The 15081-nt window shown below is 33.6% G+C and overlaps 1 protein-coding gene across 1 annotated transcript in view; it reads left to right on the top strand.

Annotated features, from left to right (window-relative positions):
* The window catches only part of LOC124365534 (piezo-type mechanosensitive ion channel component), a 192913-nt gene that overhangs the window by 110036 nt on the left and 67796 nt on the right, over nt 1–15081 (top strand). Inside the window, exons 25-30 of the mRNA XM_046821521.1 lie at nt 585–770; nt 1588–1754; nt 3264–3417; nt 9640–9809; nt 10807–11236; nt 12092–12111. Coding sequence (XP_046677477.1) covers nt 585–770; nt 1588–1754; nt 3264–3417; nt 9640–9809; nt 10807–11236; nt 12092–12111 — 1127 coding nt within the window. The remainder of the gene's footprint in view (nt 1–584; nt 771–1587; nt 1755–3263; nt 3418–9639; nt 9810–10806; nt 11237–12091; nt 12112–15081) is intronic.

Raw genomic sequence — 15081 nt, 5'->3', positions numbered from 1 at the left:
TTGGCCAAACAAAAAGGAACATCAAAATACGATTCAAAGAACACTTTTTATATATAAAATATGAAATAACTGAAAAATCTGCTATTGCGAATCACTGTATTCAATCTGGACACATCATCTCTAATAAAAAGTTATGATTATTGAAAGAAGTTACAAACAATACACTTGCTTGGGAAACATTTTATGTTAACAAAAATCAAGAAAATCTTATATTCTCTGAGATTCCCATCAATGTTAATAGGTGGAACAAAGTGATCATAAGAGCTACAGGGGCTGCACATGATAAGATAATTTGTACACTCATTTAGTGTGTGGAAATCAGATAAATTAAGAGGAATCAATATTGCAACCCTAGCATGTTTATCATTATCTCACTCCTCCCTGAATTTTGTTATTCTTCTCCCCCATATATTTTGGTTTACCTTCTTTAGCAATGTAAAAGAATAATTGAAAGTAACATAAGAGACGTAAATTCATCCGTTTAAAATTTGTAACAATATCCATTATTCTTTAGATTTTATCAAACTGTAAAAAACAATTTTATTCTCAGCCAGATTTTAAAACTTTCTGTACTTATGTTCTAGATCATGGTTGGATATAATCAAAAGGATGATTTTGTCCGCTTTCATCTGGTTCACTCTAGCGATCGTATTCTTGGCTGGTACCAACCGTGTGAATATCTTCTCCTTGGGCTATTTGATTGGTGCCTTCATTTTCCTCTGGCAAGGCAACGACCTTTATCTCAGACCGGTCAAGGTTATACTACGATGGTAAGTAGTGTCCAGTCGGACAGTTTACAAATTTATTCTATACAATAATTACATTTTAGTTTAACCATCAACAGAGATATATTTGCAATTGTTTAACTTAAATGTGTGAATTAAAGTACAATTGTTTATAAAATTTATATTTAAATTATGAATGGGCCAGTTTTTGATGTTTTATTCTCAATTCCAATACAAATACTTCTATGTTTGAATATTTATTAATAGTTGGATCAAAGGATGGATTAGTTCTCAATTTTTGTTCTATTTACTTAAGTGAAATGTAAATATGTACACCATCTTTTCAAATTTTTATGTTGTGTGCTATTCTTATTAAATAATCGTAAGATTATATTTTTTAACTATGTTAGAATTTTTATGCATGATATATAATATAAATATTGCGACTACAACTCAGCATTAAATATAGTCAGTGTTATACTTTTAGTCAGAATTAACCTGAATATGCTCAGCCGAGTACTTTTTTTACAAGTCCTAGTTTTTGACCTATACAAATTAGTAAATTGAATATGAAAAAATTTGGTCCTCACTCCTTTAAATATTCATATTTTTTATTACCTTACTTGTACATCTTGTGATATTCGCAACAAATTGATTACTATTCAAAACAATAAAATCCATTATATATATATATACATATTAGGAGTGAAGTTTTAAACATAAAATGAAATTGTTACAAATTTTACAGTTATATTTTCCTGCGTGAAATGCAGAGCTATGCATACTGGATCATCCAAGTTGTTTCTTGTTTGGACCAAACGGTTTATTATCGCTTGTATCAAATATTGGTGTATGTGTGCAGGTGGAGTTTCTTGATCAGATACAGTGTGACAGTGATACTGATCAAGGCCATGCTGCAAATCCTCGGCTGCATCTTCCTGCGTGAAATGCAGGACCATGCATGCTGGGCTGTCCAACTGTTTGGTATTGCCTGTATCAAAAAGTTTGGCAGCATTCAAAATTCACTAGGTATGTATTCTTTACTTTTTTTTTAATCGAATTGAATATTATTTGGCTATCTCTGGGTTATACTTTGTGCAATTTAGTTCTCGTCACTACAAAATGTTCTGTTAACTAGTCCCATTAATTATAATAGAAATGGAACTAATAACTAAAACTGTCTACAACAAACACTTAAAACTAAAACCTCAGTTAAAACTATGTTAAACTGTAAAGTAAGTGATTTGAAAAACTGTTAAGTAATGTTCACAAAAGTATTAATTATAAATCTTATGTTTCTTAAAGAAACAAAACAAATTCACATTCATAGGTCTAAACTTAGCTAATAACTAACTATGCTTTACTCATATAGTTAGAAGATCAATGTGGTATCACTCCTTTCTTCCTTTCCCCTCTGTCTGTAGATATCAAGATCAGTCGTGAGTTGGCTTTGCTCCAGCTGTGGCAGTACTCGAATATGTGCTAATGAAAAATTTAGGTTGAGTCAGACTAGCTAGTTGTACAGCCAATGTGTGTTGAACAAAATTATTGATTACACTGGATAGTCAATAACATCTCAGGATTAAGTTATATCTTTGGGAAAGAAATGTACAGAAGAATAAGTAGGTCCTTTTTACTTTCAAAAGTAAGGCAGTCGCGAGACTAATCGACAGAAGTGACTACTTCAACAGACTCTGAATATATATCTTGAAAAGGTACCATTTATAAAATATCTCATTTTAGGTAATTTAGCCAATTCTTTTTGCCATCGTAGCTTCACTTCATCAGTCGTATTTCATTTACACTTATTTCTGTTTTTTACCATTTTCTTTTACCATTCTGCTTTGCCATTATCAGAGCTTTAATCACCACTTTTTTATTTGGTTTTTTGGATGAATTGGAATAATTGTCTTCATTTTCCTCCATTATATTATTAGCTGATAAAGAAATAAACACATATTTACTACCTGTAAATCCAAATAATCATAATATATATATGCTCCATCACAGCTGATTTACAGAGACACCATTCTCATTTCCTAGTTGTTGACTGCTGGTAGTTTCAGTTAAACATGTCATTCTTCTTTGAAAGCGAGTGTAGAACATAAACATACGTGATGTTCCGTGCAGCAAAACAAAAGTTTTTCTCCCATGCAAAACATACATCTATAGTCTATCAAAAGAGGTAGTCACTACAAAAGGCAAACCACTTTACCATAAATAAAAACAACATAATAGTTACAACGTTAAATTCCAGCACTGGAACATAACAAAGTAAATGACTTGATTTAAGCAATGGTCAACTGGAACAATGAACAGTTGATAAGCAGTCAGCTGGTTTCTGGCTATAGCTGAATTTTGTGATTTATGATGGAGAAGGGAAGAATTGGAGCTATAAACAATATGGTAAAATTATGTATGTTGTGGTAGTATGTCTAGGGGATCCAGTGGTAAGATTTTGTGACCTGATAAGATTTAATTGTAGGATATTATAGTTAAATCTTTTATGATTAAGAAACATGGTTGCTTCAATTTCAGATCCAAACGAGTGCACTGTGCCGGCTTCAGACGTGGGGCTTGCCTGGGACGGCTTTTGTTTCGGCTTCTTGATTCTTCAGAGAAGACTTTTCAACAGCTATTACTTCTTGCACATTGTGGATGAAGCTAAAGCCATGGCCATATTAGCTTCACGGTAATTTCATCACTGGTATTATTATTGTTACTATCAGTTTTCTTTGACTGTCACTGCAAATCCAGTAAATTTGTAGTAAATAACTACACACTAGGAGTGTTTTGGTGTGAGGTAAATGTTCAGTTATAGGGAAAACCTTTAAAATGTAACACAGTATTCGATATGTGCATGCTCATATTGAACAGATGTTAATATTTTAAATTTAAATTAACATGTCATTACACGTCCTGCTGTTTATGTATGAGTACATGCTCTGCCGCACTTTTCTCACATTTTACAGGGTCTGTATAATAAGTAACCGGACTGACTTCAGGAAATTTTTATTGGCAAAATATGTACAATTTTTCTTTAGAAATCTTCAAAGTAGTCCCCATTGGAGTCGATAACACGCTGATACCGTATTTTCCAATCCCTGAACGCTCCCTGGAAGTCGGCAACCTCGATGTTGTCTAGAGCCCTCGTCGTAGCACGTTGAACGTTTTCCAGAGTCCCGAACCGCGTCCCCTTAAGGTGTCTCTTGATCTTGGGGAACAGAAAGAAGTCCGGTGGTGCCATATCCGGGCTGTAAGGAGGCTGTGGCAACGTTGCCCTCGACTGTTTTGCCAACTGTTCGGTGACGAGCAGGCAGGTGTGCGACGGTGCATTGTCGTGATGGAGTATCCATGAATCGGCAATCTCCGGACGGACTCGGTGAACCCGGGCGGTTAGTCGACGGAGCACCTCTCTATAATACTGGCCGTTTACAGTTTGACCGGGTGGCACAAACTCTTTGTAAACAATGACTTTCACGTCAAAGAAAGCAATGAGCATCGACTTCACCTTTGATTTGCTCATGCGCGCTTTTTTCGGTCGTGGTGACGCCGGTGTGTGCCACTCCGAACTCTGCCGCTTCGTCTCAGGATCGTATTCAAAAACCCACGTCTCGTCTCCTGTAATAACGTGGTTGAAAAACTCTGGTTCGGTTTGCAGTCGATCAAGGATTTCCAAAGTGACAGCAACACGACGCTTCTTTTGCTCATCAGTCAGGTGTTTGGGTACCAGCTTCGCACAGATCTTCCTCATGCCCAGATCGTTCTTAACCCTTTGAGTGCCAAGGGCCGATTTAATCGGCCTAGCAACGTGTCCGCATAGTGCCAAGGGCCGATCTAATCGGCCCGATGGTATTGACGAAAATTGTCAAGGGCCGACTAGATCAGCCTTTCCAATATTGGACATCCTGTTGCTAAATATTGACGTATGATATCGTAAAACATATCAAATTAAAGCCCAAGAAATGTACGACATAATTCACGTAGTTAGTTTATATATATATAGTATACAATATTTTTATGTAGCTGATATCTAGAAGGCTATGGCGTGAACCGCCTGTTGTCACGCTGCAATCGTTTTGTTTACGTTCAGTTGTTTCTGCTAGCTGTCAAGTGTGGCTGTGTTGACATTTTGATTAGTGTTTTAAAAGTTTCATATTTTTATTACTTCAGTTCAATTTTATTTTTTAATAAGGTATAGTTTGCCGAAATGAGTAAAAGGAACAGATCGCACTTAAGCGAAAATAGGTCAGATTCCATTATATGCCCCCAACGCTTAAACTTTTTTTAATTAACTTAGAACGTTATAAAACGATGTAGTTGACTAATAGAACTAACATTATGCCCCCAACGCTAATTTTTCATTTACGTATGATTATAATGAATTACAATAATGGTTACTAACTAATCATGTGATGCCGCGTTGCCTGCAGTAATCAGGATTCTCGAGGAAGATAAGATAACAGCGACAACAATACCGATTGCAATATCTGGAAATGCTTGTTGATTGATGGAATGTTAGTTCTGTTACTCAACTACATCGTTTTATAACGTTCTAAGTTAATTTTTAAAAAGTGTTTGGAGCATATAACGGAATCTGACCGCGAAAATACATTAATTCATTCTTAGTCTATATGATAAAAACATTCACTCAGTCATTTCATCTGAAGGATTTAGTATAATAGGCCTAATGAAATAAGCCCAAAGTAATTAATTTAAGTCTGTTCATAATAAATAAATAACAGTTGTATAATCTACCTTGATTTAATTTCATAAAACTAGTTAAATATATTTTACATGAACAAGAGTAAGCGTGCATGTTGGTGCAGGTTTTCAGCATTTTGCAGCAATATATAAAAAAATCCAAAACTCAGTTATATATAAATGTATTTTTATGAAACTTGGTACATTTATTCCAACTAACATGGGGAACATAAAATTGGCACATAACACTAATAAAACAAAAATAAATAAATACTTTTTGTATCTTAAACAAAACAAATGTGTTTTTTTTTGTTTACACATATATAAATATTTTTTTAAATTTATGGACAAAATATATATATACCAACTTGTAGCCTGTATCTTGCCCCAAATAATAAAGCAAAAAGTGTCTCATTATGTTAATTTTTAAGGAAGATGTTAATTTTTTAGTAAAATACTGCAGTAACATAAAAATAGTGCTTGGCACTGAGGGGAATGGCCTGTCACAAATGATTGGCATTGGCTACATGACCTCCACCACTTCGCGTGGCACTCAAAGGGTTAATAATGTTTTGAATGGTCGGTCATCTTATCAATTCCGACCTCATCTGCGATATCCCGAATGCTCAGACGACGATCACTGTTCAACACATCACACACTTTTTGCACATTTGTGTCTGTGTGACTCGTTGATGGAGGACCGACGCGCTGTTTGTCATGGATGTCATCGCGGCCCTCCCGGAAATTTTTGTGCCACTGAAACACCTGAGTTATGGACAGAGCATCCTCACCGTAAGACTCTTGAATCATTTGAAGAGTTTCCGTGGCCGCTGTCTTGAGTTTGACACAAAATTTAATGCTAAAACGTTGCTCGATCGTACTCTCCATTTTCATTCCAACGGGGTAACTGAACGTGCACTCCGCTCTCGCTCGATACTAACTCTCCAAGCGCTTGGAGGCAACTGCTGCAGCCCGGTTCCCTTTCACTAGACCCCCCACCACCACTACAGCACCAGATACCGGTTAGCAGACGCTTTGACGGAGCGGGGCAGGCTCAGTCCGGTTACTTATTATACAGACCCTGTATATAAACAGCTGTACAAACGATAAAAGTTAAGTAAATCTTCCAAAATATCATCAAGTTTCTCAGTTAGTTCATTGTCTTTAAGACATATAGGTCTCTACATGGAATTAATATTTCTGAGTAAAAAAGATAATCTTCCTTCAAAATTGCACATATAAACGTTTTGTACTGTACAGCGATTACACACAATGTTAGCGATTAGACCACTGATATTCATCTGCCACTATGACACATAACTCATTAAACATACAGAATTGCAAGTAAAAAATAATGAAGTAAATATATGCCTATTAGCAAATTGCTTCATCAACCAAAAACAAAAGTCTACCATTACATGCTTGTTAACAAAATGTTCACACATTAACTTAATGTTCGATTAGTAGCAGACCAAAGCCCGTTGCAGACTGGTTTTACCCAAAATCAGGTAGTGGAGGAAGGAAATGAGTATAACATGGAAGGTCTACTACCCCTACTTTCCCCAAACTAGAAAATATTAATGAAAAGTTTTCTGCAGTGTTTTGCCGTGGGGGCGTGTATAACGTGTTAACAGAATGGGTTTTTTTTGCAAAAACTAAGAGTTTTTATTATTCACTAAGAGTAAAAATATCAGCAGTTTAGATACATCAGAATAAAACAACAGTAAGCAACTGTAGATTAAATAAAAAACATTCTTTTCTTGATAGTAGTTCATCCTTTTGAAAATCAATTTCATCATATCAAATTTATAAAATAAAATAAAAGAATTTAATAGTTGATGTATAAAAGAAAACATAAACTTTGTGATTACTTATTTCCTAGCATTTAAGTATTAGTATATACATTTTCAAAGTAAGTATGAGCTTCTTAAGCATTATTTTTGCAATATAAATAACCCTGGGGTGCAGTGTATAAGTATACAAACATTAAGATAAATAGTTAAGCTGCTGGGAATCGTGAGGTGATTTTGTATCGACCTTATGAATGTACCAACATTCATAACCACAACACCTGAAATGCATCAATGTACTCTCTTTCGAGACATCATCTCGCACTATATACAGATAAAAGCGATGAAGATATAGGAAAGAAAATGTACAACTGCCTCCCCACAGACTTGAGATTCAAGACAGGAATAGACAAGAATGTACCAGGAAAACATTTTGTGTGATCCAGACAACTGATATTTTCCCGTAGTGGATGGAGAGTAATACCCCATTTTGTTCAGAATTAGAATCAGTCTTTGTTGTTACATCAACATTTATACATAGCATTGCTATAGAAACAGGTAACATTGTCACATACACATATACATTCATACATGTGCACATCACCATTCACATATACATATAAACATAAACATACATATAAGAGGTCAAGACAGCGTAACAAATTTAATGCAATCTATGTTAAAATACAATTTTAAAATTCAGGATCCATCAAATACTCATCAATACTATAATAGTTTTTTCCAACAAAAAATCTGTTTGCTTTTAAATGTTTTTGAATTGATTTACCTATATGTTTATATTTTTGAGGTAACTTATTGTATAGTTTTTTTGCCGTGTATTTTGGAGTTTTTTCTACCAGACGCAGTCGATGTATGGGATATTGAAAATTTGCTTTAAATCTTGTATTGTAATTATGATCAAAGTTATCACTTTGATAAGCTTTCAAAGTTTGATTGTACTGTTAGTAGGGTTTTCAGAATGTATAAATTTGGAAGTGATCAGATTTTTAATTCTTTAAACAGAGGTTTGTAAAAAGTTCTAAATGATGAAAAGGTCATTAATTATAATTCTTTAAATTAAAATATCTTATAATTTTTTTTGGATCTTAAAAACTTTATCGAAGTCAGAAGATGAACCCAAAAATTCAATACCATATTGAATTATTGAAAAAAGAAAGAATAGTAAATTATTATTCTAGTTTCCAAATTAATTGAATTTCGTTACACTAGTATTTGATAACACGCCGAGTTCAATCTCCTAATATTTCAATACATTTTTTCCAAGAAAAGTTTATATTCAGATCAATACCTAAAAATTTTACGCTATCACATAATTTTATTTGCTGGCCGTTGAAAATCACATCCCTATTATAGCCCTCCTTACTATTAATACTATTGTTCCAAAAGTTCTTGACCCGTTTATGTGTTGTGAGAGTCTTTCAACAGTACATGTCAGTAATACTGAATTAACTAAATAATAATAATCGTTTGGTAAAATAGTGATTGCAAAAAATTGAAAATTTGTGGGTCTGGACCCCTTGGACCCCCTTGCTGGCTACGTCCTTCAGATTAGAACTGAAGACAGCACTGGATTCCTGGCTTGCTGACAATCCCTTTTACACAACTGACAATTTCCTATTGAGGACAGTATAAATGTTCTGGTATCATTTTAAAAGTTGTACTTTGTAAATTAGACAATTTACTTTAATAATCTTTTATTGACACTGTTAATATTCTAAATGAATAAGTTTATAATGAAAGATTATTTGACTTTAAAACAAAGTATAGTGTGTAATGTTTATAAAAATTAGTTGAAGCCTTATTTGAGGAAAATTATTCAGTTTATAGTTAGTTGTTTTAAACTGTAACAATTAACGCATGGTGGTATTGCAATTAAACACTTTTTACTAAGGTGTCTTTAGGGTAAATTCAAGATAAACTGTGTTTAAAATGTCTAAAAATAATCAGTCAACATTTCTGTTAGAATTAGAGTATTCGGGAAGGTCATCTCCTCTTGCAAGACACTTTTGAATACTATATGTCTTAAAGACGATGAACTGAGGTTTGCCAAGGTTTTAGCTTATAAGGTCTACACCAAGTTACAGGAAAAGACTTGGTCGTTGGAAACAAAATTAGTTCTATTAAGCAGTAAGCTAGTTTGTAAAGTAGGCCCAACAAAATTAATTGAATAAAATTTATTGTTTAAACCATTCATACTATTAAACTGAGAGTTAGGACTATATTGCACAAATAATAAAATTTGAAATTAACTTCAGGTTATTTATGTATGTCTCTACAAACATTTGATAAAAGCTTAGGTTTTCATTTTTAACTATGCAGGCAGACGATATGATGTGCATATTAAAGTCTGTATACTGTCAAAATATTTACCTAATATTTTGTGGTGATTGGTATTGCAGAGGTGCAGAATTAATCGAAGAACTGAGCCACAAACAGATCCAAGAACAGCTTGAAGCGGAACGCAAGATCTTGGAAAAGATTAAGTATAAAATGGACAGGATCAAAGCATCACAGCAGAAAGTACAGGGGCCAAGCTACAAGGAGCCGAGCAGCCATTTTACAGGTGAAAGCTTATTTTGGGTATGATCATTTTGGATTGTGTATGAATGAAATGGTGGTATAACCTCATTGAACATATCCATAATTTGGTTTGTATTAGCAAGAAAGTGGGAATTACTGGGTGTGGAATGTTAAGATATAGTGAATTTAATCGTAGCCCACTCACATTAAAATTAACTAAAAACAAATAAACAAAATTTAAATAAGTATTAGTCTAAGTAGTTTCATATCCAATGCAAATTTTGTCTTTAATACGTTTAATGAAGTTACTACGGTCTTTAAAAGTTATTAGCCTTATAGGTTCTAAGTAACGTTTTGCTGCAGTTTCTAGACAATGGTGATAATTTTGGATTTTTATTAATTACTTTAAAACTGGAATGGACCCTCTGAACCCAAGGTTACAATTTTACAGTATATTAAAAATGATTCTTTTCTCACTAGGTCTTTGGATGGGACTAGAAAGTTTACATTAAATATAATAAATATAAATCAAATGTAGATAATAATTTTAATTATATATAGGAACTATTTTCGTATTATATTTCGTATTTATTCATCATCTGGGCCTACATATTACCTGATTGTATCTAAGTTAGGTATTGTAATAATACATTGAAACAATAAGTGACTAACAGTTAAAAACGTTTGTTTAAGTTTTTATACATGTTTGAGAGTAAATAGATGTTTCAAACATAATTGTTATGTAACATAAACCAAAATCATAAAATATGATATATTATGTAACTTATAGGTTATGTCACCTTTTTGCCATCAACCTCCCACTGTATGTAATAAACCCTAAGACATTTTATGTTTTCAGAAGTGGTTAAATCAATTCTGTAATCCAAAAGAATTTTAATAAGTAGGTAGACTTCCATAAAAGCAAGGTTAAGTCCTCGTAACATGTCTTATCTTATATGTTTTGATAAATCCAGTGCATTCAATATCCATTGGGGTTTCCAAGTTGAGAAACAAATTGGCCGAATTGTTTGTTAATTTGAAAACAGCCACTGCTCCTCTCGCTCAAGACTCTTCTCCTGAGATCTCGTCCCCTGTGTCACCGCAGGGGTTTCACACCCCTGTAGAGGATGAGCCCCCCGCCACCCCACGAGCCGGCTCGTTGCTGCAGGCTCCCACCCCCACCTCTGCCATCGCGACTGCCTCCGGCCTCGAGGGTTACCTGGAACCTCAACGGATGTCGTTTGGTTCTCCACCCATGTCTGAACTGCTCCCGCGCATCCCCTCAATGGATGACTCATTCCCTGTGTTCTCGCCACCACCCTACGGAGCCGTGGTCAGCCGGCGGTCTGGTCCGCCTTGGCTGCCTCTCTACTCCACACCTCGCCACTCCATTGTCTCACCCTCTACGCCTCGATCTCACCACACATGTAGCGTAACCATATCTTGTAGCTTCTGTTCTCCACCATCAGCTTCTCTGCACCTTTGATTTTTTAGTTTCTTTTTTTACTTTAAACCTCTTAGGACCAGATGTCAATTTACTGCTGTTGTAAAGTTACCGGGCAGTTTACTGCCACAATGTTTTTTACTTTTTATAATCTCAAAATTGAAAATATAACTATTTATCAATAAATTATTTAATCGACAGAAATCATGCTTTGACACAATATTTTAAACACCTCAGACATTAATTAATTAATTTTGGAATGGAAAACTTTATTTGTTGTCAGTTGTATTACTGATTAATAAATTAAAATGGTGTTTCACTTGTTTGTCCAATATTTTACATCAAGTTTGATTAATTCATCAATATGCACTTAATCCCATGGCAAAACTTTTACCTCTTAGTTTTCTGGCTGTATTTATCAATATTAAATAAATTGGTTGGTAAACTTAATTGTTAACAAGAAAGCTAAAACATTTTGTTAAAAATATGCTGGTTCTATGATTTTTTAAATAAATTTTGCTCTAGTAACATTTCAGAACATTATTTCATGTCCAACTTTTCAGTACCATTAAATAAAGAGTATACAGTTTAATGAATTGTGATTCTTTCATCTGATCCTAAAATGGTTAAATGTAAATTAGGACAGTAATAAGAAGCTCTGTCTGAAGTGCCTTTATCATTTAATATGTACAAATATGTAAATAAATTGATGTAATACAAATATTTTTAATTTTTATTTATTGTGTTAACTTTTATATGCTATGAATGACTGTGTAACATACTATAGTACCCTGTTTGATTTTGGTGAAACCTCTTTTTTTCAAGTGGTGCATTCTTAGGTCTCAGAACTGTTTTGCCCATTTGATTATCTCAAGAGTTCTGGTCAGATACCATCGGATATTGGGAGGTTGTTGTGATGTAGGGGTGAGAAATATTGAAAAATTGTAATACATGTATTACAATATCTTGTAAAATACTCAAAACACATTCAAGAGGTGTTATCTTGTTTATTGTTAGACCAGTAAGTGGAAGTTATTTATCTCCATTTCATTCATGGATTCATTTATTTCAACCTTGAATTTCAGAAACTACAAGTTAAATAACTGTAATTTGAACAATTAATTATAATCAGCAATTTTCATAAATGTATTTTTTGTTGCAATGTCTTTTGGTTTTGTGAGTAAATAACTTCTATCAGTTATTATCGAAATGCTACTGCCGAAAATTCTAGTTATACGTACCAAACGTTATATTTCCTTTATAAAGAAGAAAATTTTACACATTATTTATTCTATCTAAATTGTAACCTTTTTTAATGCTTATTATTATTGTAATGATATACGCCTTTAGGACTTTCAGTTTGATTAACAGTTTTTTTAACTTTTACAGTTTCAAAACTGGTAATTAAGTTTTTTTTACAAGAAGACATCCACTTTGTATCAATCAACTAAGTAATAAGTAAGCTAGATCCAGTAATAAGTAAAGTAAAATCCAGCAGATTACAGAACTCAACCTGATCTGCACATCACTGTTAATCACGGCCGGCCTGAATCAAACACCGCCGACACCAAAGCTTTAAAAAAAAAGGTTTAAGTGTTCTAAATATTTATTTTAGAACGAGTTACAAAGTTAAATGTTTTTATTTTGTAAATATAGCAATATTTCATTAACATTTGCATGAAATTGTTGTAATGCCAAAAATAAGTGTAAATTATGTAAATAATGGAATGATAAATGTCTTTAATGCTTATTCTGTTAGATAAGATGTATAGTATGAAGTAAATTTGTGTTAGCTTTTAGGAATGTGCAAACCAGACTTTTTTCATTTGAAGAACCAAACCTAGTGTTTTGCAACAATCCCTAACTTATTGTTTTTTTTTTTTTTTTTTTTTTTTTTCGAAATTCATTTAATCTGAAGACTTGCAACTTGTTTATATGTAGAATCTGAATTTAAGATCTAATATAACAAAATTGGAGAAAAGTAGATGGTCCCGTTATAAAATTTATTGTAACAGTTTTTAAGGATTTCATCATATTTGTTCTGTTCAATCTGTTACGTGTTAGCCTGAATTAGCAAACTCTTTAAATTCACAAAACTCAGTTCCTTTAAGTGAGTGTAAATCAAATTCTTTTATCATTTTTGATGATTGTATTGTTAAAATACAGTGAATAAGGATATTTTTAATCCTAAACTTAGATATATATATTGCATTAATCTTTCTTAATTTTTCTCTTAAACTGATAAACAAGTTTTAAGAAGAATTTAAAGTCTAGTAAAGTAATACCTAACATTATAAGCAGAGAATGAAACAGTTAGTTTATTCCATAATTTTAATTATATTTAAATGCTTGGTATTAAATAAGTTTATTCACTAATTTAAAACAATTAAAATCTGTATTTTGGAGCTAAAAATCAAATTTTTAAAATACAGAATATTTGTATATTGTATATTCGCGTTGTGGGTTCAATAAAAAGTGTTGATTTTGAGCACATGATTTTATTAAAGATGATTTCAGTTATTTAAGTGACACTTCTAGGAAATATTACGAAAGACACAACATAAGTTGTAAGTTAATTTCAGATTCCCTAGCTTTTATAAAAAATGTATGATTTTGTATGCAAAGTTTGTTAAAGTAAAATTTATAATCTTATTAGAAAGTTAAGTATGTTGTTCAGGTTAGAGAACCCTCAAGCAATACGATTGCAGTAATAATCTGTGAGTTTGGATCCAGTAACAGACCTTAGCATGAGGGTGTAGTGTGAGGACTGCTCACTGTACACACACTAGTCACTAAAAGAAAACAATCATGGGCCTGCGAGTATACAAGTCCACTCATTCACAGCTTGTTCTAATATTTATTACTAGTATGCAACTCTCAATGGTAGCCTGTGAATTTACCTCTTGTCCACTCATTCGCAGCTTGTCCTGATATCTATTACTGGTATACAACTCACAATGGTAGCCTGTGAATGTACCTCTTGACCACTCATTCGTAGCTTGTCCTGATATCTGTTACTGGTATACAACTCACAATGGTAGCCTGTGAATGTACCTCTTGACTACTCATTCGTAGCCTGTCCTGATATCTATTACTGGTATAAAACTCACAATGGTAGCCTGTGAATTTACCTCTTGTCCACTCATTCGTAGCCTGTCCTGTTATCTATTACTGGTATACAACTCACAATGGTAGCCTGTGAATGTACCTCTTGACCACTCATTCGCAGCTTGTCCTGATATCTATTACTGGTATACAACTCACAATGGTAGCCTGTGAATGTACCTCTTGACCACTCATTCGTAGCTTGTCCTGATATCTGTTACTGATATACAACTCACAATGGTAGCCGGTGAATGTACCTCTTGACTACTCATTCGTACCCTGTCCTGATATCTATTACTGGTATAAAACTCACAATGGTAGCCTGTGAATTTACCTCTTGTCCACTCATTCGTAGCCTGTCCTGTTATCTATTACTGGTATACAACTCACAATGGTAGCCTGTGAATGTACCTCTTGACCACTCATTCGCAGCTTGTCCTGTTATCTATTACTGGTATACAACTCACAATGGTAGCCTGTGAATGTACCTCTTGACCACTCATTCGTAGCTTGTCCTGATATCTGTTACTGGTATACAACTCACAATGGTAGCCTGTGAATGTACCTCTTGTCCACTCATTCGCAGCTTGTCCTGATATCTATTACTGGTATACAACTCACAATGGTAGCCTGTGAATGTACCTCTTGTCCACTCATTCGTAGCCTGTCCTGATATTTATTACTGGTATACAACTCACAATGGTAGCATGTTTAGGTTTTCAATTTTAGGTAATAGGAATTTTTTTGCATTCACTTCTGCCATACAATTAGG

The sequence above is a fragment of the Homalodisca vitripennis genome, chromosome 6 (genome assembly GCF_021130785.1).
Source record: "Homalodisca vitripennis isolate AUS2020 chromosome 6, UT_GWSS_2.1, whole genome shotgun sequence".
In the NCBI taxonomy this organism is placed as follows: domain Eukaryota; kingdom Metazoa; phylum Arthropoda; class Insecta; order Hemiptera; family Cicadellidae; genus Homalodisca; species Homalodisca vitripennis.
The sequence above is the reverse complement of the archived record's forward strand: the minus strand, read 5'-3'. Positions and strand labels throughout refer to the sequence as shown.